Raw genomic sequence first — 23,439 nt, 5'->3', positions numbered from 1 at the left:
TATCTGTCTAAAAATATCATGTTTCTACGTAATCGTTAAACTGAGGAAATACGGCACCAGATTGAATAACATTTAAAATATACATTTCAAGGGATCTCCTAAAGCGAAAAATTTTCTAGTTAGACCTCGTCCACACTAGAAAACTTTTGTTAAGAAACTTTTTATTAATTCTCTTTTGAAGTTTCCTTAATGTCCTCACATACATATAAACTTTTGTTTCAGAAACTACGTGTTTATTGCATTGATTTGTTGTCGTACGAATGAGAGGAATAACAAAACAAAACTCCGTACCGCGAGAGAGATGAATGATATTCTTTCTCTCTCATGCAAAATCAAAAGTTATCCAAGAAAAGTTTCGTAGTGTGGACCGGCAGTAACAAAACAAGTTTCCGAGAACGGGAAACTCCGTACCGCGAGTTAGCGATGTTGTTTTCTAGTTCAGCTAGTATAAAATGACTAACAGGTACTAGGTTTGAAATTGAAAAATGTAAATAAAACTAATTTTGTGCACATCTTCTTGTAAATTATTTTAATTATTTAACTAAATTTCAAAATACATATTTAAAAAGAATAACTTTTGATTTGTATTGCAATTGCAAGACTTACACAATTATTATTATTATTATCATCATCATTATCACCATTACAAAATACTTACAATAAAAAAACTTAAAAATAAATTACTATAAAGTTATCAATAATTTACCTTAGGCACGTGCAAAAAGCAAATTAATAAAAAATACTTATTTTAATAAATTTTAATACATAATTATAAAACTAGCTTAACTTAAAAAAAAATACATATTTTCCTAAATTTAAAGATCTACTACATAATAATAACCACCACAAATACCGCAATTATATTTATTAAGATTTTCATCTATTGGTTTTGGATTTAACGATTTAAAATATTTCGCTACACCCAATATAATGTCATCCCTCTTCGTATCTAAAAACTCATAAGTATAATTTTTATAATTTTTAACTAAATATGAAAACATTTTATATAGTATCATTTCAGTTGTTAGAAAAGTATTCTGTTGAGCATCAATTTCATCGACTGTTGTTTCAATAAACGAACGTGTTTGATTTAAAAGAAATTGTACAACAGATGCTGAAAAATACACCCCCATACCATTAAGAATATCAATTAAATTATTCGAATTTGCTATATGTTGCACAAATTTCGAACCATAATGATTGGTTAATTCTAAGAAATTTAATTCAGTAATTTCTTTATTGGCAACTTGAACGAAAAGTCCCGGTATTACCTCCATTATACCGGCACCTAAAACAGAAAGTGTTGCCAAAAAACCAGTTTTCGTTAGATTTGTATATATTGTATGTATATTGCAGAGAACATCTTTGTAGGGAATATCATTGACCAAACGCATTAGATCAAAATTACCAGCATTTTGACCAGCATATTTTATCACTTCTCCCGATAGTAAAGTAAGACCAGCTCTAAAAGAAAATACTTTATAGTGAAAATAATTAATTACACAGACCAACAGAATCTATCTATCTATCTATCTATCTATCTATCTATCTATCTATCTATCTATCTATCTATCTATCTATCTATCTATCTAACTATCTAACTATCTATCTATCTATCTATCTATCTATCTATCTATCTATCTATCTATCTATCTATCTATCTATCTATCTATCTATCTATCTATCTATCTATGTATCTATTTATCTATTTATCTATATATCTATCTATCCACGATATATTGGAATTCTGATGTGTTGGATCCTTTATAAAAGTCTACTTTATTCTGTGGGTTTAAAATTTGTTGGTCTGTGTTATGATCGACAAGAGCAAAACTTACTTGACTTTGGTTTGTAATAAACTCCTCAATGCATTACCACCAACTTTTCCAACTTGTGATGTTATCACAATATTATTTATGGAACTTGTAAATAGAATTAATGAAGAACCAAATGCCAAAATATCATTAAAATCCAATTCTTCTTCATCCAAGAAGTATCTCTTAAAGAAATAAGTTCAGCAAACACATTGCAATTAGGAAACATTTTTCTGTGCAGGTCACTTCTAACAAATTGACGACAAACTGACAGCAAAACGCAAAGTAATGAACGATATACGACTTTTCCAAATAATTACTGTTTACATATAAATTATACATACATACATACATACATACATACATACATACATACATACATACATACATACATACATACATACATACATACATACATACATACATACATACATACATATATACATATATTTTTATAATTAAAATCCTTCAACATCACACACAACACGCATTAAAATTGTTTGCCATTTTACTGTATTTTACAAAATACTTCAATATTCAAGGGATATGGAAAAATTTCTTTTCGATACATCGTCTTAAGGTCTACGAACACATTTATAGAGAACTTTTTATATAAAATATTTAGAGCAATGTTAAGCTTGATAACTGTTCCCAACATAAAATTTTAATGTAAACGAACACTTTCATATAAAAACAAAAAATAAAACTTGTACTTACAGTAAATAAATCGTATGTTGTTATAACAAATTTGGTACAGTTGATTAGAGTTGCAGCTCCATTAATTGCTTGAATAGACATATTGGCAGACTAGAAAGAAAATAAATAGTGAATTTATAAATTAACTTTAAATTTCTACACAATATAGGTAATCGTATTTGTTGCTTTCATTGGCAAAACGTTATTGTAACCATGATGTAAAAAGTAAGATGGGAGCGTTTCGGCAACAAACACAATAATTTTTTGTAGTCTAGAGTTGGGTTTTGTCAAAATGGAATTTCTAAAATTGAAAAATAATTAACATTGGAAAGAATTAGTTCTTGTGTATTTCACAATATTGCCTACAAAACCGTCGTTACATTTAGCTTGTATCGGAAGCAGGACAATGTTTTAAAGCTTCTTCATTTGAATTTTCTTATTTGAAAACTTTTTATGAACATTTTAATTCATAATTTTACATTTAATTTATTTTTGCTTTGAAAACACAAATATATTTTTTTATATTAAAAATAAATTAATTTATTTCGACACAACCCAATCACTTTTTAAATAAACAAATAAAAATCAGCTGCCTTAACGATTTCACCTTACTTAGTGCATCCTGATTGTAACTAAGGAGTGAGATCGAAAAATTCTTAACATACATATATGTTTATAAAAAAGAAACCACTAAACTTACAGCTTTATTTTTTTTATTATTTGATTCAAATTATTATTACAATTTACAAAAAAAAATATTTTTATAGTTTTAATCACTAGTGATGAAATTTTGAACCCTTTTCGGAAACCCTTCCATTAACGTTATACATACATACATACATACATACATACATACATACATACATACATACATACATACATACATACATACATACATACATACATATATACATATATTTTTATAATTAAAATCCTTCAACATCACACACAACACGCATTAAAATTGTTTGCCATTTTACTGTATTTTACAAAATACTTCAATATTCAGGGATATGGAAAAATTTCTTTTCGATACATCGTCTTAGGTCTAGGTCTACGACACATTTATAGAGAACTTTTTATATAAAATATTTAGAGCAATGTTAAGCTTGATAACTGTTCCCAACATAAAATTTTAATGTAAACGAACACTTTCATATAAAAACAAAAAATAAAACTTGTACTTACAGTAAATAAATCGTATGTTGTTATAACAAATTTGGTACAGTTGATTAGAGTTGCAGCTCCATTAATTGCTTGAATAGACATATTGGCAGACTAGAAAGAAAATAAATAGTGAATTTATAAATTAACTTTAAATTTCTACACAATATAGGTAATCGTATTTGTTGCTTTCATTGGCAAAACGTTATTGTAACCATGATGTAAAAAGTAAGATGGGAGCGTTTCGGCAACAAACACAATAATTTTTTGTAGTCTAGAGTTGGGTTTTGTCAAAATGGAATTTCTAAAATTGAAAAATAATTAACATTGGAAAGAATTAGTTCTTGTGTATTTCACAATATTGCCTACAAAACCGTCGTTACATTTAGCTTGTATCGGAAGCAGGACAATGTTTTAAAGCTTCTTCATTTGAATTTTCTTATTTGAAAACTTTTTATGAACATTTTAATTCATAATTTTACATTTAATTTATTTTTGCTTTGAAAACACAAATATATTTTTTTATATTAAAAATAAATTAATTTATTTCGACACAACCCAATCACTTTTTAAATAAACAAATAAAAATCAGCTGCCTTAACGATTTCACCTTACTTAGTGCATCCTGATTGTAACTAAGGAGTGAGATCGAAAAATTCTTAACATACATATATGTTTATAAAAAAGAAACCACTAAACTTACAGCTTTATTTTTTTTATTATTTGATTCAAATTATTATTACAATTTACAAAAAAAAATATTTTTATAGTTTTAATCACTAGTGATGAAATTTTGAACCCTTTTCGGAAACCCTTCCATTAACGTTTTTATAGTGCTTTCTGTCACTTTGCTCGAACATGTAGTCCATCTCCGTTTAAAATCTACCACACTTTTGGACACCTTTTTTGTACTCTTCAATTCTCTTTTAACAAGAGCCCAATATCTCTCCACTGGCCTTAGCTCCGGGCAGTTTGGAGGATTTGCCTCTCTTGGTACAAATACCACATTATTGTTCTTGTACCACTCAAGGGCTTGTTTACATTGTGACAGGATGCCAAGTCAGGCCAAAAATAAGTGGACACATTATGAAGTCTTATGAATGGAAGCAGCCTTTTTTGTAAACATTCCTTGATGTAAATTTCGGTATTTATAGAGCCCGTTGTAACAAATGATTGGCTTCTTTTGCCGCAACTGCATATTGCTTGCCATACCAAGAACTTTCTGGGAAATTTTGTCTGCTTTTGGGTCCTAAACTTTTCTTCAACATTCCCTCGAGCATCAGCAACATAAAACTTTTGACCTGGAAGTTGCGAAAAATCTGCCAGAACATACGTATCGTCATCCATTATGCAGCAAGAATATTTTTTTATAAAACTTGACTTCAATTTCCGTGCTCTGTTTTTGGCCTCTAAATTTTTAGCAGCGTTCCTGTCAGGAACTTTTTGAGCCTTGTATGTTTTTAAACCTGCATTAGCTTTAACTTTTCGTACCAAATAGTCCGAGCACTGAGCTAACCGAGCTGCTTTCCTACCGGATGTGTTGGGAGCTCTTTTGAAAATGCGTTCTATTTTTTTGGCTTTAGAAACATCATGTGGACCATTCCTTCTACCTGAACCAGGTTTTCTATCAACTGACAAGTTCTCCCGGTACTGTTTAATAACATTGGAAACAGTTTGACGGCAGACCTTTGTATGCTTGGCCAACTTTTTGTAAGACCAAGTTGGGTTTAGTTGAAAATATTTAATAATTTCAGTACGCACTTTTTTCTGGTCACTCATTTTAATCAGATTAACAAAAAAATTAATATAATTGACATTACACATAATAACTGACATGTTTTTCAAAGGTAACTTGATCAAAAAAAAAATCAAATAATACTTTGGTTGAAAAATGTAATGAAAAACGTGTGTTAAGAATTTTTCGATCTCACTCCTTAGTTGTTTCTAGATAACGTGCGAGTATTTTGAGTATTAATTATTTTTAGCAAAAATCTTTTTTTTAGCAATAACTTAACATCGTTATATTCTTATAAATATACATTTACATTTAGAGGCCCAAAAGCAAAAAAGAATTAAAATCTGTGATCACCCACAAAAACCACAAAAATTCAATTTTGAGTGAAAACATAAAAGTCCATTTTCTGGCCTAACTAGAGGCCCTAGGGCAAAACTAATTAAAGTCTGTATTCACTTTTATTTCCCACAAAAACTCAATTTTGAGTGAAAACACAAAAGTCCATTTTCTGGCTGCACTAGAGGCCCTAGTGCAAAAAAATTAAAATCTGTGATCACTTTTAGTTCTCACCAAAACTCAATTTTGAGTAAAAACATAAAATTAATGTGTTGTTTCTGGATAACGTGTGAGTAGTTTGAGTTAAAATTTTACTTGTATTTTGTTTTTGTTACAATAACAAAATACAAGTAAAATTTGTGCTCAAACTACTCGCTCGGTATCTGGAAACAGCACATAAAATCTGTGATCACTTTTATTTCCCACAAAAACTCAATTTTGAGTGAAAACATAAAAGTCCATTTTCTGACCAAAATAGAGGCCCTAGGGCAAAAATAATTAAAATCTGTGATCAATTTAATTTTTCATCAAAACTCAATTTTGAGTGAAAACATAAAAGTCAATTTTCTGGCTAAACTAGAGGCCCTAGGGCAAAACGAATTAAAATTTGTGATCACTTTTATTTCTCACAAAAGCTCAATTTTGAATGAAAACATAAAAGTCCATTTTCTGGCTAAACTAGAGGCCCTAGGGCAAAAAGAATTAAAATCCGCGATCACTTTTATTTCTCACCAAAATTCAATTTTGAGTGAAAACATAAAAGTCCATTTTCTGGCCTAACTAGAGGCCCTAGGACAAAACGAATTAAAATCTGTGATCACTTTTATTTCTCACCAAAACTCAATTTTGGGTGAAAACATAAAAGTCCATTTTCTGGCTAAACTAGAGGCCCTAGGGCAAAAAGAATTAAAATCTGTGATCACTTTTATTTTCCACAAAAACTCAAACAAAATTTGATTTTGGCTGAAACATAAAAGTAGATTTTCTTTGATCCAAGACTGAGTTATCACTTTCTGAATAAGAAACTATTTTTACCCTTAAGAACCCGTTTTGTTATTATATGTACTTGTTTCAAAATTTTATATTGTTTAAATATGAATATTGTACTTACTAATGATAATTGATTTCCTGTGACTGCGGTCATGTATGCGCCAAACGTAGCCACTGACGATGTTAAGCTAATTATATTTCCTGTCAAATTTAAGTTGGCATTATAATTGGTCGCTGTTTTCCGTTCAACTTTATCCGAATCTTTTTGATAATCTCTTATAGTTTCATAAGTTTTTGTGCCTATTGTTAGGACAGCAAAAACTGGATGAAACATTGTTGCTGCTTGACCTACAACCGAAGCAGCTGCAACGAAATTATCTATCTTAGTTAAAGTTTTTCTGGAATAAGATGGTGTTTTTGCGTATTCCAATTGTACCTAGAAATAAGTAATTATAATATGCAATAACTTTGTAAATTAAGAAAATAGCACATAATTACATTATCGTTTTGATCCAATGAATAGCTACCATTTGCCGGTGCTATCATTATGCCAACGGGTAATACATTATTTTTCACAAAATCATTCCAACTTTGATATATACGGGACTGTTCATCGATAAATATCATACAGCAGCCCGAACTGCTATTAGAATCTTAATGTTTTATAAATTTGGAAAAATGTAAAAAATGTAAAAAAATTAAGACATTTTTAGTACCATTTGGTAATTTATGAAAAATATGCAAACTTACTTAAGCAACGTCTCGTACGAAATATTGGATGAATTGTATAATTATGTGAATATTTTGCCTTATCAAGTTCTAATTCTGGAGTTACTATTATATAAATTATGGAATGCAACAAAGCTCCATTAGTGTATTTTCCTAAAACGAAATAATTTAATGGATGTTAGAAAGAGTACAATCTATCTATCTATCTATCAATCTATCTATCTATCTATCTATCTATCTATCTATCTATCTATCTATCTATCTATCTATCTATCTATCTATCTATCTATCTATCTATCTATCTATCTATCTATCTATCTATCTATCTATCTATCTATCTATCTATCTATCTATCTATCTATCTATCTATCTATCTATCTATCTATCTATCTATCTATCTATCTATCTATCTATCTATCTATCTATCTATCTATCTATCTATCCATCAATATAGCTTACAAATTAAACATACTCTGTTGCCAAATGTTACGAAATAATTTAACTCTAATTTCCTTAACCCTGGCATTATATTGTTTATTTCTTCGGATGTCCTGTTTTGAGGTATAAACTTTGTTGTCGTCAGGAAACATACATTCCAGCTTTTTAATTAAAATATCGGATTGATCGGGTCCTAAACTGAAAACAAATAGCTAAACTCAAACACACTGAACTGAAACAAGAAAAACTCAAGAAACTTACACATCCCAAACAATTTCCGAATGTAAAGCACAGGCAGCAGCCAAATCCTGTTGAACTTCAACAGCTGCACGCAGATCAACGGGAGGCTCCACATAATTTGGTTTATTTGTAGACATTTTGGTTATGTTTTTTTTCTAATACAATTACGCACAATTAACTTTCACACTTAACACATTTTAGTTTACATAAATTTGAACTAATTTTATTATAAATAAATATAACAAAACGGTACAAACTTTTTAAAACTATCGGAAGACAAAAACACAAACACATTTAACAATAATTGAACACAAACATTTCTAAACCAAAACGAGCGGGAAACTAAACTTTTAATTGCATTTTTTTTACAATGCAACAAGTGCTGATAAGTACTTTGATTGCAAAACTCGTGTTTGGTACCAGGCTTTTAAATTTATATAAGAGTTATTGATAATATGATATGATACATTTATGTAGTAATAGAATTAAACACTTTGCTTTATTTTTTAATATTATGATTAAAATAGAAAACATTATAATTTAAAAATAATAACTTTACCGAAAAAATATATAAAAATATCAAAAACATGTACGAGTTTGTTGTGTACTTCTTTTGCAACAATACCGTTATAACTGTTTTGTATCAGAAACAAGGCGAATTTACATAAGGTGGTTGTATTAAGAAAATGGTTGGTTGTTTTGAGTTTTTTTTTTATAAATAATTTAATAAACATTTTCTATTTTTATGAAAATTTTCAAATATATAAATTTAAACAATAACAAACAATACGAATTTAAAATATGTGAACTCGCCTTAATCAAAACCAGACTATTTGCTACTAAATTATGCAACTCTGTAACCAGCTGTTAAATAAAATTTTGCCGGTGTCAAAAATTCCTTTTTAGTTTAGAGAGAATAATATTTTGTAGATTTTATAAGTGAAATATTTCTTTAAATTGCTTTCAAATGTTTAGTTTACGTTTAAATTTAACTAACAATTTAAGACGTTTGCCACTGCAACGTCTGAAATGCAGTAAAGTTGAAGAAAAACCTGTAGATTTGGCACAAGGTTCTACAGATCAAACGAAAGTTTTGCAAAATATGTTGGCCACTGACGAAGAAGTTGCTAGACCCAAGATTGATCCCAAAGAAACATCAATTGTATTATTTCCGGGTCAAGGAACACAATATGTAGGTATGGCCAGTAGACTTATGCGTTTTCCCGAAGCAAGACGCATATTTGAAATGGCTAATGAAGTTCTGGGTTATGATTTGTTGAAATTGTGCTTGGAAGGACCAAAAGATAAACTAAATCGTACCGAACATGCTCAACCGGCTGTTATGGTATCTTCGCTAGCCGCTTTGGAACAATTGAAAGAAGAACGTCCCAAAGCTATTGATAGTTGTGTGGCCACAGCCGGCTTTAGTTTGGGCGAACTTACGGCTCTGGTATTTGCCGGCGTAATACCATTCGATAAGGGTCTTAAATTGGTGCAGGTACGTGCCAATGCCATGCAAATGGCTTGTGATAAGGCGGCTGGTGCCATGGCCATGGTATTGTATGCCCCAGATACGGAAATTGGCGCTGCCTGTGCTAAAGCCCTACAGTGGTGTATAGATAAGGGTGTAGAAAAACCCTATTGTGGCGTTGGCAACTATATGTATCCCCACTGCAAAATTATTGCTGGTAATGTTGAAGCCATAGAATTTTTAGAAAAGAACTCTAAGAGTTTAAAAATAAGACGCATGAAACGTTTGGCTGTTAATGGTGCCTTCCATACACCTCTAATGGAACCGGCTGTTGAACCTTTTGCTAAAGCTTTAAGTAAAATACAACTTGAAGAACCATTGATACGAGTCTATTCAAATATCGATGGTAAACCTTACAAAAGTGTGGCACAAATTCAGAAAATGTTGCCCAAACAGGTTGGTATATACATGTTTTCACAAAAGTTTAATTTATGTATTATTAATCATATTTCAGATTGTTCGTCCTGTAAAATGGGAACAAACTATGCATCAAATGTATGAACGTCAGCAGGGTGTTGATTTTCCACGAACATTTGAATGTGGTCCCGGTAAAGGTTTAATACCAGTTCTTGAAAAAGTTAATGCCAAGGCTGCCAATACTGCCTATCATATAGAAGCCTAATGTTGTTATTTGTTTGTTTAATCTGTTCTGTTGTTATTATTATGTAAATATTTTTTTAAATGATATTTTTAAAAAGCATTACTAAATACTTATAGTTTGAATTTTCTTTAAAATAGAGGGAAGTTGACAGGAATTCTCTAAAGAGAGAGTTAACCGAAAATTTCAATAAAGCGAAAAATGTCGAAAAAGAGAAAATCTCTTTTATATTTTAAATTTATATCCATTTCTTTTATTAAAACTGAAATCAATTTTGTATTTTTACAAAAAAATTAAATTAAATGTTAAAGGAAAAAAAGTAGAACAAACTAATGCGTAATTTGTTTATTAAAACATGTATGTCTTTATATTTAACTTTTCTCGTCGCGTGCACGCATACGATGCACAAAAGCAGCACCTTTATTTTTACGAAAATTCTCAAAGGGATCATTCATGTTAACACCAACTCCCTGTGTGAAAAAAAAAACAATATAATAAATTAAAGAAAAAAATATATATTGAAAAAATTTAACTCACTTTATACATATCCTTACGATCCCTCACTTCGCCTGCTGAAATGGGTTGTTCAATTCCTTGATTTTTAGTACCTAAACCGGTACCAGTGCCTGCCCAACCCATTTTCATTAGCATTTGATGTCCTTTGTTAGACTCTTCAATGAATTCATTTGGCTTGGCAAAACTGCTGCCACTGAACGAGAAAAAGGAAAATAATTTTCTATTAGAAAAAATAAATATTTTTATTGCTACTTACAAGAAACTAGGTGGTGTTACAGAACGTTCACGTTCTCTTCTTGTATTGCGATCGTTTGAACGATTATTATCGTTATTATCGCGGTCTCGATCGCGTTCACGTTCCCTATCGCGTGGTGGTGAACGTCGCGGCGAACGACTTCTTTGTCGGTTATAGCGATTATTACGTCCTCTATCATTACCTCCACCACCGCCACGATTACTTTGTGATCGCTGTGGTAGAGGAGAATGAGATCGTGAACGTGATTTTGATTTATAAGGTGAACGGGAACGACTGCGACTTTTCGATCTAATTAAAAAAAAGATTTATTAGAAATTGTTTATAAACTAAATATTTGTTAGTAACCACCTATAACATCTCTTGTTGACTTTCTTCGGCACTGGCTTAGCCATAATAATGGGTGAGGGCGAACGCGACTTTTCACGCACTCCATTAGCAATATCTTCCTCCTTTTGTTTTCTAGCCGCATTTTTAACTTTGTAATATTCGTATAGTCCAAGTTTTTCCCAGCCCTCACTGCAAGAGTAATAGGTAGATATTAATTTATGTTTACAATTATGAAAACATTTAAACACTTACTTATCTCTCGGTCTGTCGTGCGTAGGAAGAGCATAGAAAGCTGCCAAAGCATTCGTTAAACGTTCATTTTGCGGTGTTGGGGGTGGCAAACGTATATCAACAGGATCCAAGGGTTTATAGCGGTAATCTTCGAGTCTAATTAAAGGCACCATCAGACCAGCGGGTAAATCGTAATAAGCAGCAGATGGTAATTGCTCAGCTTCAGTTTCTAACTGCAGACTAGGTGGTGGCGGTATACTTTCATCATCATTGTCCATAACACCAGCAGAAGAAATTTTTGCTTGTTGATCGTAGGCTAAAAGTTGTTGCTGCTGCTGCTGTTGTTGTTGTTGCTGCTGCTGCTGAACTAATTGTAATGCTGCATTGACATTTAACAAATCCACATTTAAATTATTGACATTGCCCAGCAGATCACCACCAGGCGTTAATAAATTCGGAGGAGGATTATTAAGATTTTGATTGACTGGAATGTTACTGTTCATATGAGCATATGGTGCTTGTTGCATTAAAGCAGGCATTTGAGTAACAGGAGCAATGTTCGCATTACCACTCATAAAACCTGGTGGTGGTTTCGACAAGTCGGGTATAAAGAAATTGTTTTGCTGTTGACCACCCTGTTGATTACCATAACGATGCTCATTATCATCCATTACGGGCATGGCAACTTTCTGAGCCATCAATGAGGGTATATTCTTAACAAGTTGTTGTGGCACTTGCTGCGGTTGCTGATGTTGTGATTGTTGTTGCTGCTGCTGTTGTTGTTGACCCACTGATGTTGGTGGCATGACAGAAGTATTTGGCATAACTACAGCCAACATTTGCTGTTCTAATTGTTGCTTCTGTTGTTCCAACTGCGTTATTTGTTGGGTGGCATGTTGTATAAAAATTTTATGTTGTTTTTGATAGCTGCAATAAATTTTTTTGCACAAATATGAAAAATTAATTATGTTCCAAATTATTCGACAACTTTAAATATATAAAAATTGATTTATCCATCATACTTATCCAATTGTGCCTTAACGGCCTGCGTAAATTTAGCTGTAACTTCATGATGTAAATTTTGTAAATTTGTTTTGTATTCATGCATTGAAGAATCGGGAGATTGTAGTTTCGATATAACACATGCATCGAAAAATTTTGCTTTCGATTCCCATAGTGATAGAAGTTTTGTCAGTTTTGCTCTTTGTTCGGTGGTAGCGACTGGAAAAGAATACATTTTAGATTACAGTTATATTAAGAGGTTTTTTTTAGCAATAGTAGGGTGCTACCGAAATCGAATTATTAAATTTAAAAATAATCCAAACACTTATATACACATTTTTCTATAGAAAACATTTACACATTTTTCTATCGTAGTATGTCGTAATTTTTTTTTATTGATTTGTTTTTGATTCAAAAAATTGTACTTGAATAAACATTTTTCATTTTTGACATACAACACTACAACGATACGACATCGATTGTGAATTGGAAGTTCGCTACAAGTTTTTCTATAGAAGAACTGTTATACTATTTTTAAATGTTTTTTGAATAAAATAATTTTATACTTCAACGTTTCAGTGGATAAAACTGTTTTAAAGAAATTTTTTATGAAAAAAACTGTTATACAAACATTGTTCTATAGAACAACTTACACAATACAAATTTTTCTCTAGAACAAAAATTTTCTAAAGAAAAACTGTTATTCACACATTTTTCTAGAAACAAAACTGTTATACACATTTTTCTATTAAAAAAAACTGTTATATACACATTGTTCTATAGGAAAAAACTGTTATACACAATATTGTTCTATTCAAAAAACTGTTATAGGCACATTGTTCTAAAGAAAAGTGTTATACAAATTTTTCAGTAAAAAACTGTTATACACATGCTTTTCTGTATAAAAAACTGTTATACACTTTTTTATAGAAAAAAATGTTATACAAATATTTTTCTATAGAAAAAACTGTTATAAAAGTTTATCAATAGAAAAATACCGTTAAACACACAAAAAACTGCTATACATTTTTTCTATAAAAAAACTGTTACACAAATTTTCTATAGAAAAACTGTTATACAAACATTGTTCTTTGAAAAAAACAGTTATACAAAACGTTGTTCTATTCAAAAAACAGTTATACAAACATTTTTTAAAGAAATAACAGTTATTTACACATTTTTCTAGAAACAAAACTGTTATACACACATTTTTCTATAAAAAAAAACTGTTTTACAAACCTTTTTCTATAGAAAAACTGTTATACACACATTGTTCTATAGGAAAAAACTGTTATACACAATATTGTTCTATTCAAAAAAAAAAAACTGTTATAGGCACATTGTTCTAAAGAAAAAAGTGTTATACAAATTTTTCGATAAAAAACTGTTATACACATGATTTTCTGTATAAAAAACTGTTATACAAACACTTTTCTATAGAAAAAAATGTTATACAAATATTTTTCTATAGAAAAAACTGTTATAAAAGTTTTTCAATAGAAAAAAATTGTTCTACACACAAAAAAAACTGTAATACATTTTTTCTATTGAAAAAACTGTTACACAAATTTTCTATAGAAAAACTGTTATACACACATTGTTTTTTGAAAAAAAAAGTTATACAAAATGTTGTTTTATTCAAAAAACTGTTATACGCACATTTTTCTAAAGAAAAAACTGTTATACAAATTTTTTAATAGAAAAAACTGTTATACACACGCTTTTCTACAGAAAAGAAATGTTATACAAATATTTTTCTATAGAAAAAACTGTTATAAAATTTTTTCAATAGAAAAAAACTGTTATACAAAAATTTTTTCATTGAAAAACATTTTCCGTAGAATAGTATTTTATGTGTGTTTATATTTATCTATAGAAAAACTGTTATACACAATGTTTTTAGGGATTTAGAAGTACAGAGATAAGTATTTGGATATCAATAGGTTTCAATAGGTTACGACTTTTACGGTAGCACTATAAAATAAATTAAACTTACTTAAATCTGCACTGCAAAACATGGGTATAACAACATTTTCCAGGCTGTTTTTCAAATCATTTGCATTTTTCCGAACACTGTAAGAAATATTAATTATTATTTTTTTCTTTATATAAAAAAAAACTTCAAACCAATAATGTTTCCCAAAATTTTTACCAAATTAAATTTATAATGGACTATTTATAAATATCTATTAGTGCTTAATTCCTAAATTTTAATTTTAAGATTTTTACTATTATAACAAGTCTTTCACTAATCCAATATACACTTTGAAAAATTATCCCCCAAAAAATAATTTTTAAAACAAGCCTAAGACTACCTAAACATATTTTTTTTATACACTCATAATAAATATTAAATCAAAACTTACCAATGGTGTAGAATATCATTAATTAAATAAATAAGATGTAATTTCTGTTGAAATGTTGTACCATCCATCAAAGCCCTAAAAATAAATTAATAAACGATATTTGTTTTTTTCTTTTTGTTGTGCATTTTATGATATACACAATAAGAGTTGTAGATGATGGTTGAATAAATCTTTTGTAAAGGTCTTGTGGTTAGTAAAGGTCTTATATTATTAGTCCATTTTTAATCAGTTTTTAAGTCAGTTAAGTCATACCACAACTCCAATTAAAAAAAAAAGAAATATATGTAACCAAACAAAAAAATCGTTGACAGGATTCCAGGACCAAATATTTAAGAATAAGTCAATCAATCAATCAATCATTACTCATCATGTTTGGTAAAAAGAGTTAAATACCATTAATAAGATTTGTGTAAAAAGGTTGTCATTAAATTAAATATATATATAAAATACAAATAAAATGTTATCAAAAAAGAAATTGGAACTTAAACTTATAAACAGACGCATACTTTTTTAAAAGATATTGTAAAACGACATTGTTTTTAGCGCTGTCGGATGAGTGCTGTAATATCCAGTTTTTGCCTAAAATTGCAACATTAAATATATTATTTTATTTGCTAAACAATGAAGTTTTTATATAAATTATTTTGGTTTATTTTTTTTAAATCATTTAAAAATAATATAATTTAAAGAAAATCCAAATGATTTTCAGCAATTTTTCAGTAATAGAATAGTAAAGTTTTTTTTTAACTACTGATTTTTTAGTTTAATTGAAATGAAATGTTGTTTTATATTTACCTTGTGAAATACTATCCTTGGTGCAGGCATCAATTATGGGCTGTAGAATACCATCGAATTCATTTAATGAAATATTTAGTTCTTCAGCTTTCTTATCTAATTGTGTGTTTTGTGCATCCTCTATAGCTTCTTCGATTTGCTTTTTTTGTTGTGCCATCAGTGCCTAAATGTCCCATGGTATATTTATATTTTATATAGTTTGTTTTTTATGTGGTTTTTGTATGCAGTAGCATTTGGTTTTTTTGGAAATATATTTATTCAACACAATGATTGTGTTTTTTTTTTTGGTCAGTCAGAGAACATATATAATTTTTAATGTTTATTATTTATATTTGGTTTTTTGGTAATTATATGGTTTCGTATGTATTTTGTAGCAGAGATTATTTGAATTTGGGATTTTTTTTCGAGTTTTGTTTTTTTTTTTTTATAAAAAATATACAAGTAAAGTAAAATTTTAAATGTAGACATTAAAAATGAGATTGTAAGTAAAATAATAAATAATAATAATAATAATTATACATAATAAATAGTAATTAAACAAATGTTATAAAGTTTAAAGAAAGAAACTTCCCGTTGTCAAAACTGGAATAAAAAACTAAGCTAACAGACAGAAGCCACAAAAATTTTCATAATTGGAGTCAAGATCATTTAGCATGCGGAAAGGAATTCAACATCCTTATAATGATTGTATGAAATTTCTAACTCGCAAACAATTTTTTGGAAAATACAGCAAATCTCCATCCATTTTTAATAAATATTTCAATAAAATACTATGACGGACTTTACAATAGAATCACCTTCAATAATTCTCTTAAACCCAGGATTTATACTTTAAATTGTAAATTGTTTTTCTTTTAGGCTGTGAATTTTGTCAGTGTATTCATAAGTTAATAAACAACGTAGGTACGATCGCAACGCAGAATACACAATTCGTAAAGCATTGAAACGAAATGGAATTGCTTCTTTTTCTTACAATTCACTTTTTTGTTGGAAAACCTTTTTTCGATCTTTGTGTAACTGAATGCGTAAGCGTAATCGAAATGCAGAATAAGGGTGCATATGCTGAATGGAATATGCCATTAAAATGGGTCTTCCAGCATGATAAAGACCCAAAGCAGGTCTAGCAAAAACGTGGTTTTAGATAACCAAAATAATATAATGGAATGACCTTTGCAATCTCCTGACTTAAAGCCGAACCTTTGGAAAATAGTAAATGATAAACTTGGACAGGAAAAATTGAAAAACAAAGAGAAACTTTGGCGAAAAATTCAGGAAAAATAGTATCCAATTCATCATTCTATGTGCGAACGTTTGGTAGATTCAACTAAATATTAAGAAAATAACGAGTTTTAAACATTTTTTTAGTTTTAATTATTTATAGGACTGATTATTCTATTTTAATGTCGCATACTTTTTTAAGTTTTTTTTTTTTTAATTTATCATCGTTTTTATCATAAGAATATGTTTTTTTAGTTATTTTTATTTGTGGACATCATAAGCATTAATAATAATGAAAAAAACTACTAATCTTTTTATAAAATTTTGTTGTTTTACTGTTATTTCCAAATTCATATCTAGTGATTCTATTGTATTTTCCGTCACTATATATCACAGCAAAATTTGAACATATATATTTCTAAAGGATTAAGCTGTGAAATTCAACATTTCACTATCTTATAAGGTTCTCTATTTCAATAAAATATAACAAAACAAAATTTGAAAACTTTCAAAACCAAGTACATATTTGTAAAGGATTAAGCTGTGAGTTTCAACATTTCACTATATTATCAGGTTTTCTAAGCCAGATTCGCATTTAGAGCAGCTTAATCCATTAGAAATTAATTGGTTAAATAGTTTTAATTTATTAATAATTGGTCACGACTTTGAATCCTTCTTTAAGGAAAAAAATTTAAGATATTAACAAAGTGAAATAATTTTCGGCCAACATTCTCATCAGCATTTTTTGTGCCATATATTTATCAACATTATCTGAACAGACCCACAAGTTAAAAAAAAAATTTATAAAAATAGAATTTCTGAAAGTTATTTGTCTTGAATTTCGTCTTGAGTCATTTATAAAACCAAATTAAATAAAGTTTGGAAATTGAAAAAATACAAATCGATTGCTGAAAATTTTGTATAACAAGGTAAAAAAATTCTTCTCATTAAAACCCGCCCAGCAAAAATATACATAAAATTCTTTAAAATATTAGTACCTAACTTTGTAAAGCGAATATTAATGATAATAGTTTTCATATGAAAAGGGTTTTTTTTGTTTGTAATTTGAATAGAAATTTACCGTATGTTGTGCTGTTAGATTCGCTTCTGATTGGCGGATTTGTTCACGTAAAGTGTTTTGCTGCATATTTAAAGCTTCTATTTGTGCTGTATAATTAATGGCCACAGATTGAGTATTGCCATTAGCGGCTGGTGATTGCGAGGAGGCATTGCTAAGAGCTGAGGCATTTGTATTCCATAATTGAAGATTGGGAGGCGGTTGATTAAGACTAAATGAATTATTTGAGTCATTTTGACCGATTGGTGGTGGTTGTTGCATTTGACCAGCAGCCGGATGATGCAACATATTCGGCGGTGGTCCTTGGGTAAAATGTGTAGGTGTATTAGCAATACCAGAGGATTGTTTTAAATCTGAAATTAAAAAAAAATAATTTTAATTATTTATACTTTAATTTCAATAAATTTCACTTACAATTTTGTTCCGCTGCCACACGATATTGATAATAGGCCGCATGTTCCCCACCATAGAGAAACTCAAATTTAGGATTATTTTGTTGCTTTTGTTTTGTGATCATTTCAAACTCTGGTCCATTGCGTGCCACAAATTCGGCCAGTTTATCAATAATATTACGCAGACTAACATCTGTATTAAAAGAGGGAAAAGAAAAACTAATTTAAGAACTGTCTGTATCCATAAGAATCTAAAAGCCTTTCTGCCGGGGCGTTCATTAGCCATTTTTTAAATTCATTTTATATGCAAAAAAATTAATTTCTTTTGAAATTTTTACCTCTTGGAGGTGGCGGTCCGTCCATTTTATAGCCTTTGCTAGTATATGCTTAATTTTCAAATATATTTATTATAATATTTGCAACTTTCCTAAAAAATTCTTAAACGACGTGCTAAAAAAATTTTACTTTGTAAGCTGTCAAAAGTGGAAAATTTTCAGGACGCCATTTGTTAAAGCAGAGTTGCAATAATATGTACTAATGGAAAGAAACCGCATCCGTTTTTAAGTAAAACGGTTTAATATTTTGAGATTTATATATTTTTATTTAAAAAATATATATTTTTATGTAAAAAGAAAAGTAAAAAATAGTTCTTCATATATAGATTTTAGAAGAGTGATAACTCTTTCAATTTCAAGCTCAGTAGTGTAAAATTTTTTTTTAGTTTAAGAGTTATGAGACTTCAAGGATGTACTTTTTACATATAAAACAGAGGCATACTTTGAATGGCATATATCTATAAAAAAATGTGTTAATAAACAATATTATCATCATTAATGAAATTGTTAAGTTTTATTATGAAAATACGATTTAAATCAAAACTATTTAATGAATATAATATAACAATGGGATACATACATAGAAATTGTACGTTTCCTCACTTTCGATTCATCAAAAACGTTTTTTGATAATTTCACATAAATTAGTACATTTTAAATGCAACGCTGTGTACCGGCATTAAATGTCACAATATATTAATAAATTGTCAACTAAATTTTATGATGTCGGCGTTGGTCTCTAAAAATTGGTCGCGGTTTCGAAGATAATGGTATTAGTAGATAAAATCTAACTACGGCTAAATATAGCAGGCTTTAAAATTACCGACGTTTCTTTTTATTAACCTGCTTTGACATTATTTTAAATGTAAACAAACAATTTTCAGATTTAATTGTTGACGTTTACATTTACTTTAATTAGTATCACAAAGTACATTATTGTATTGCTAAATTATAGTTTGATAAGAATTCGCTGGGTATACAAAAATGTTAGAATAGTTTTTTATTGCGTAAACTGAAATATATACCACCTACGAAAACCCCCAGTACCCCAATAAGTTTTGTGACAATGAGTAAAAACAATGTTATACAAATAAACAGCTATAAGAATGGTGAAACTGGATCTTTAGCGGCAGGAGCGCAATTGCAGCGCAAAAATTCCACAACTGATAACGCAGAGCCACCGGAAATGAGAATATTATGTTTTGAACTAACACACTATAATAAAACTACGCAATTTCTTTTAAGTTGTGCTGGGGTATTCGTTTTGTATTTATTGTATGGCTATTTGCAAGAGTTGATATTTACCGAAGAGGGTTTCAAGTCTTATGGTTGGTTTTTAACCCTCATTCAATTCGGCTATTATATATGTTTTGGTTTGTTGGAGCGTAACTTAGAGGCTAAACGTAGCGGTGTAGCAGCATTGCAAAGGAATATACCAATGAATACTTATGTGATTTTGGCTGCTTTAACTTTAGGAACCATGGGTTTGTCGAACTCTAGTTTAGGTTTTTTAAACTATCCCACTCAGGTGATATTCAAATGTTGCAAATTAATTCCTGTAATGGTGGGTAGTATACTTATACAAGGCAAACGTTATGGTCCTTTGGATTTTGCGGCCGCACTGGCTATGTGTGTGGGTTTGGCCTGGTTTACTTTGGCCGATTCTCAAATATCGCCAAATTTCAATGCTATGGGTGTCGCCATGATCTCGGGTGCTTTATTATGTGATGCTGCTATTGGTAATGTCCAGGAAAAAGCCATGCGTGATTATCGTGCTCCTAGCAGTGAAGTGGTTTTATTTTCCTATGGTTTGGGATTTGTTTATCTGTTTGTTATAATGATGGTGACCGGTAATTTCTTTAGTGGATTTGCTTTTTGCCTAGAGGTAAGTATTATATATCTTATACATAATCTTCTTTGTTAATTTGTAAACTTTTTATGACAGCATCCTCGTGAATCTTTTGGTTATGGCTTTTTCTTTAGTCTTTCCGGTTATCTGGGCATACATTTTGTTTTGGCTTTGGTTAAGAGCAGTGGAGCGCCTGTAGCAGCTACAGTAACTACAGCACGTAAAGCTGTAACCATAGCCATTTCTTTTGTGTTCTTTAGCAAACCATTTACCATACAGTAAGTTTTGTTTAAAATTATAGGTTTATTAAACTAAAATGTTTTTTTTTTCATTTTAGATACCTATGGTCTGGTTTAGTCGTAGTTTTAGGCATATATCTTAATGTTTATAGTAAAAAACATAAACTAACCTTTAATGATTTGCAGCATAAAGTTAAACAGTCTCTTTATAGACTGGGCAAAACAACAAACTCACGCAAATTTTTAGTAGAAGTTTAAGTTTCTTAAAAACATGATTATAACATACCAAACCTTTTTAGCAAAAATTAAATTAAGTTCGTAGTTATTTTAGTTTTATTTAAAGACTCATCTTTAATGTTAATTTAAAGAAAAAACAAAATATTCATTTTCATACACTATACTCAGCTTTAAATAAAATGGCAGTTTAATGTAATATTCATTTCAGTGTTTTATTAGTTTATTTCAAATTCCAATACACGTTTTATCATATCTTGTCTTTCTTTTGCGGATTCAATTTGTCCCACCATGCAATCTAGGAATTTCTGTTGATGTTTTATTATAAATTTATTGCACTGCATAATTGTGGCTCCCGTGTATATGGTACGAAATTTTGCTCTAGTTTCACCGATCTAAATTAAAGAATTTTTTTTTTATACATTCTAAGTTTGGGAAAATATATTTTGATGGAAATGTTAAGTGATCGTACATTTGATTAATTAATCTTGATCAGATGAGAGATTTATCATAAAAGAGTGAACAAAATTCTCAACGACACCAAATATTGCTTTCAATTACAAACACAGTGTTCTACTTATGTACACATGTATGTACATATGTATAAATAGCACTCCGGAGGTGTCAGAAATACATATTGTATATATGTATGTATGTACATATGTTTATGACTTACCACTGTTATTAAAGGCAAAATACTGGTGACATATTTATGCGAATAATGAGAAGAACGTAATATAGCAATTTTAGTTCTTTCGTTACAATATTTAACACGAAATCCATGTTCCAATAAGCCCGCTCCATAGACACCATAAAACTTTTGGACATGTGACATTATACACTTGGAAAGAACATGATCTTTTAGGTGTAAAACTTTGGTTTGTGTATTGTGTGGTATAATTTGTACAACAACATAACTATAAGTAAATAAATATTTTAAAAATAAACACAAATTTAACAATTACACAGAAATTACCGATTCTTTATGCGCACCATGTTAAATAAAAACAAAATTAAAGAAATGTAAACAATGCAACGTGTATTTTGATTCTTTTTTGTAATAAACAAAAAATTGCTCATCAAAACAAAAAACAGCTGTTTATATCTCATGCTATAATAAAGGCGAATTAACATAAGGTGGTACAATTCAATCTTATTGTTTTAGTTTTATATGTATATAGAAATTCAGAGGATTTTTAATTATTTATGTAAAATTGTGTATTGTATTTGTGAAATTAAACAATAAAATATATAAATAAAAGAAAACTTACTGTTTTGGACTTCTAAATACTACAATAAAATACATAAAAATTTGCAGTTGCATGACTGCCACCACCTTTTGTGAGCTCGCCTCGATTAATTTGATCCATTTGTAATTTGCAATTTTGAAACAATAAAAAATGCAGGCTTCTTCATTGGACAAGAAACTACAAGGATTTCAACTAATAGCACAGGAAAAACTACAAACTATTTTATGTTCTATACCTGGTAAAAAAGATTTAATCATTGAATCAGCTCTTATTAAACCCTTGGAACACATTTGTGCAGCTTCTTGGCTGAAGTGAGTCAGTCATATTAAAATGAATAAACATTTTTTTAACAATTTTATAAAAAATTATTTAGACTTAAAGGTATCCAACGTATATTCAAATTAAATGCTGACAATGCCATTACTCGCTCCTCTCCAGATCAAGTTCAATTGTATATGATACGCAGTGATTTGTGCACATTTAGTCGTGTACTGCAACAAATCAAGTTGATTTGTAAATCTCAGGCATCATCGTCATCATGGTTAGAAGACACTCATTTTAAATTTTTTCATATAATATGTATTCCATCATGCTTTTCCTTTTTCTCTCAAATACTGGAAAAGGAAGGTTTGTTTGGGGTTGTGGGTTTGCATCGTTATAATTGGGATTTCATACATTTGGATGAGGGTGTGTTGTGTATGGAAATGCCAAATGTAAGTTTTCTTTAATTTTGGTTTATATATCTTCTATCTATCTATCTATCTATCTATCTATCTATCTATCTATCTATCTATCTATCTATCTATCTATCTATCTATCTATTTATCTATCTATCTATCTATCTATCTATCTATCTATCTATCTATCTATCTATCTATCTATCTATCTATCTATCTATCTATCTATCTATCTATCTATCTATCTATCTATCTATCTATCTATCTATCTATCTATCTATCTATCTATCTATCTATCTATCTATCTATCTATCTATCTATCTATCTATCTATCTATCTATCTATCTATCTATCTATCTATCTATCTATCTATCTATCTATCTATCTATCTATCTATCTATCT

General features: G+C 29.4%; 6 protein-coding genes across 7 annotated transcripts in view; 3 read left to right on the top strand and 3 right to left on the bottom strand.

The window, feature by feature from the left end:
• Nucleotides 1-575: 575 nt before the first annotated feature.
• Nucleotides 576-8,636, bottom strand: LOC111688776. 2 transcript variants are annotated; one of them, XM_046951643.1, is made up of 8 exons: nt 8,164-8,636; nt 7,937-8,100; nt 7,486-7,617; nt 7,234-7,388; nt 6,857-7,171; nt 3,699-3,788; nt 1,839-1,999; nt 576-1,464 (listed from the first exon to the last, which is right to left on the bottom strand). In XM_046951643.1, the coding sequence occupies exons 1-8, from the start codon at nt 8,277-8,279 to the stop codon at nt 816-818; spliced, it is 1,782 nt and encodes a 593-aa protein (XP_046807599.1). In that variant the 5' UTR covers nt 8,280-8,636; the 3' UTR covers nt 576-815. The 2 variants fall into 2 exon arrangements, with proteins under 2 accessions (XP_046807599.1, XP_046807600.1); XM_046951644.1 differs by having other exon boundaries at nt 7,937-8,095.
• A 394-nt stretch (nt 8,637-9,030) lies between these two features.
• On the top strand, nt 9,031-10,512 carry LOC111688780 (probable malonyl-CoA-acyl carrier protein transacylase, mitochondrial). The gene is made up of 2 exons (XM_023451292.2): nt 9,031-10,069; nt 10,128-10,512. The coding sequence occupies exons 1-2, from the start codon at nt 9,110-9,112 to the stop codon at nt 10,293-10,295; spliced, it is 1,128 nt and encodes a 375-aa protein (XP_023307060.1). The 5' UTR covers nt 9,031-9,109; the 3' UTR covers nt 10,296-10,512.
• Nucleotides 10,513-10,524: 12 nt separating this feature from the next.
• On the bottom strand, nt 10,525-18,946 carry LOC111688787 (calcium homeostasis endoplasmic reticulum protein). The gene is made up of 13 exons (XM_023451299.2): nt 18,791-18,946; nt 18,475-18,645; nt 18,064-18,413; nt 15,765-15,927; nt 15,476-15,548; nt 14,970-15,044; nt 14,600-14,676; nt 12,624-12,822; nt 11,623-12,528; nt 11,392-11,559; nt 11,044-11,331; nt 10,809-10,980; nt 10,525-10,741 (listed from the first exon to the last, which is right to left on the bottom strand). The coding sequence occupies exons 1-13, from the start codon at nt 18,813-18,815 to the stop codon at nt 10,643-10,645; spliced, it is 2,766 nt and encodes a 921-aa protein (XP_023307067.2). The 5' UTR covers nt 18,816-18,946; the 3' UTR covers nt 10,525-10,642.
• A 623-nt stretch (nt 18,947-19,569) lies between these two features.
• On the top strand, nt 19,570-21,308 carry LOC111688779 (adenosine 3'-phospho 5'-phosphosulfate transporter 2). The gene is made up of 3 exons (XM_023451291.2): nt 19,570-20,672; nt 20,733-20,914; nt 20,974-21,308. The coding sequence occupies exons 1-3, from the start codon at nt 19,854-19,856 to the stop codon at nt 21,131-21,133; spliced, it is 1,161 nt and encodes a 386-aa protein (XP_023307059.2). The 5' UTR covers nt 19,570-19,853; the 3' UTR covers nt 21,134-21,308.
• On the bottom strand, nt 21,308-22,220 carry LOC111688785 (ribonuclease P/MRP protein subunit POP5). Its single transcript, XM_023451297.2, has 3 exons — nt 22,086-22,220; nt 21,786-22,026; nt 21,308-21,504 (listed from the first exon to the last, which is right to left on the bottom strand). Exons 1-3 carry the CDS (start codon nt 22,217-22,219, stop codon nt 21,328-21,330), a joined length of 552 nt encoding a protein of 183 aa, XP_023307065.2. The 5' UTR covers nt 22,220; the 3' UTR covers nt 21,308-21,327.
• Nucleotides 22,221-22,434: 214 nt separating this feature from the next.
• Nucleotides 22,435-23,439, top strand: part of LOC111688775 (vacuolar protein sorting-associated protein 33B) — a 2,895-nt gene continuing 1,890 nt past the window's right edge. Inside the window, exons 1-2 of the mRNA XM_023451286.2 lie at nt 22,435-22,670; nt 22,733-23,072. Coding sequence (XP_023307054.2) covers nt 22,510-22,670; nt 22,733-23,072 — 501 coding nt within the window. The 5' untranslated portion in view covers nt 22,435-22,509. The remainder of the gene's footprint in view (nt 22,671-22,732; nt 23,073-23,439) is intronic.

This window comes from Lucilia cuprina, chromosome 5 (assembly GCF_022045245.1).
Source record: "Lucilia cuprina isolate Lc7/37 chromosome 5, ASM2204524v1, whole genome shotgun sequence".
NCBI lineage: Eukaryota > Metazoa > Arthropoda > Insecta > Diptera > Calliphoridae > Lucilia > Lucilia cuprina.
Note: the sequence above shows the minus strand (reverse complement) of the source record. Positions and strands in the feature narration are given on the sequence as shown.

Coding starts and splice junctions, on each gene's coding strand:
- LOC111688776 (XM_046951643.1), bottom strand. CDS start 8,279: ATGTCTACAAATAAACCAAATTATGTGGAGCCTCCCGTTGATCTGCGT. Junction 7,172..7,233: donor CATTGGATCAAAACGATAAT/GTAATTATGTGC, acceptor ACTTATTTCTAG/GTACAATTGGAATACGCAAA. Junction 1,465..1,838: donor TTATTACAAACCAAAGTCAA/GTAAGTTTTGCT, acceptor ATTTTCTTTTAG/AGCTGGTCTTACTTTACTAT.
- LOC111688780 (XM_023451292.2), top strand. CDS start 9,110: ATGTTTAGTTTACGTTTAAATTTAACTAACAATTTAAGACGTTTGCCA. Junction 10,070..10,127: donor AGAAAATGTTGCCCAAACAG/GTTGGTATATAC, acceptor ATCATATTTCAG/ATTGTTCGTCCTGTAAAATG.
- LOC111688787 (XM_023451299.2), bottom strand. CDS start 18,815: ATGGACGGACCGCCACCTCCAAGAG. Junction 18,646..18,790: donor CGGACCGCCACCTCCAAGAG/GTAAAAATTTCA, acceptor CTTTTAATACAG/ATGTTAGTCTGCGTAATATT. Junction 15,928..18,063: donor ATCTAACAGCACAACATACG/GTAAATTTCTAT, acceptor TGGGACATTTAG/GCACTGATGGCACAACAAAA.
- LOC111688779 (XM_023451291.2), top strand. CDS start 19,854: ATGAGTAAAAACAATGTTATACAAATAAACAGCTATAAGAATGGTGAA. Junction 20,673..20,732: donor GATTTGCTTTTTGCCTAGAG/GTAAGTATTATA, acceptor TTTTTATGACAG/CATCCTCGTGAATCTTTTGG. Junction 20,915..20,973: donor AGCAAACCATTTACCATACA/GTAAGTTTTGTT, acceptor TTTTCATTTTAG/ATACCTATGGTCTGGTTTAG.
- LOC111688785 (XM_023451297.2), bottom strand. CDS start 22,219: ATGAGATATAAACAGCTGTTTTTTGTTTTGATGAGCAATTTTTTGTTT. Junction 22,027..22,085: donor ATGGTGCGCATAAAGAATCG/GTAATTTCTGTG, acceptor ATTTACTTATAG/TTATGTTGTTGTACAAATTA. Junction 21,505..21,785: donor TTTTGCCTTTAATAACAGTG/GTAAGTCATAAA, acceptor TCTTTAATTTAG/ATCGGTGAAACTAGAGCAAA.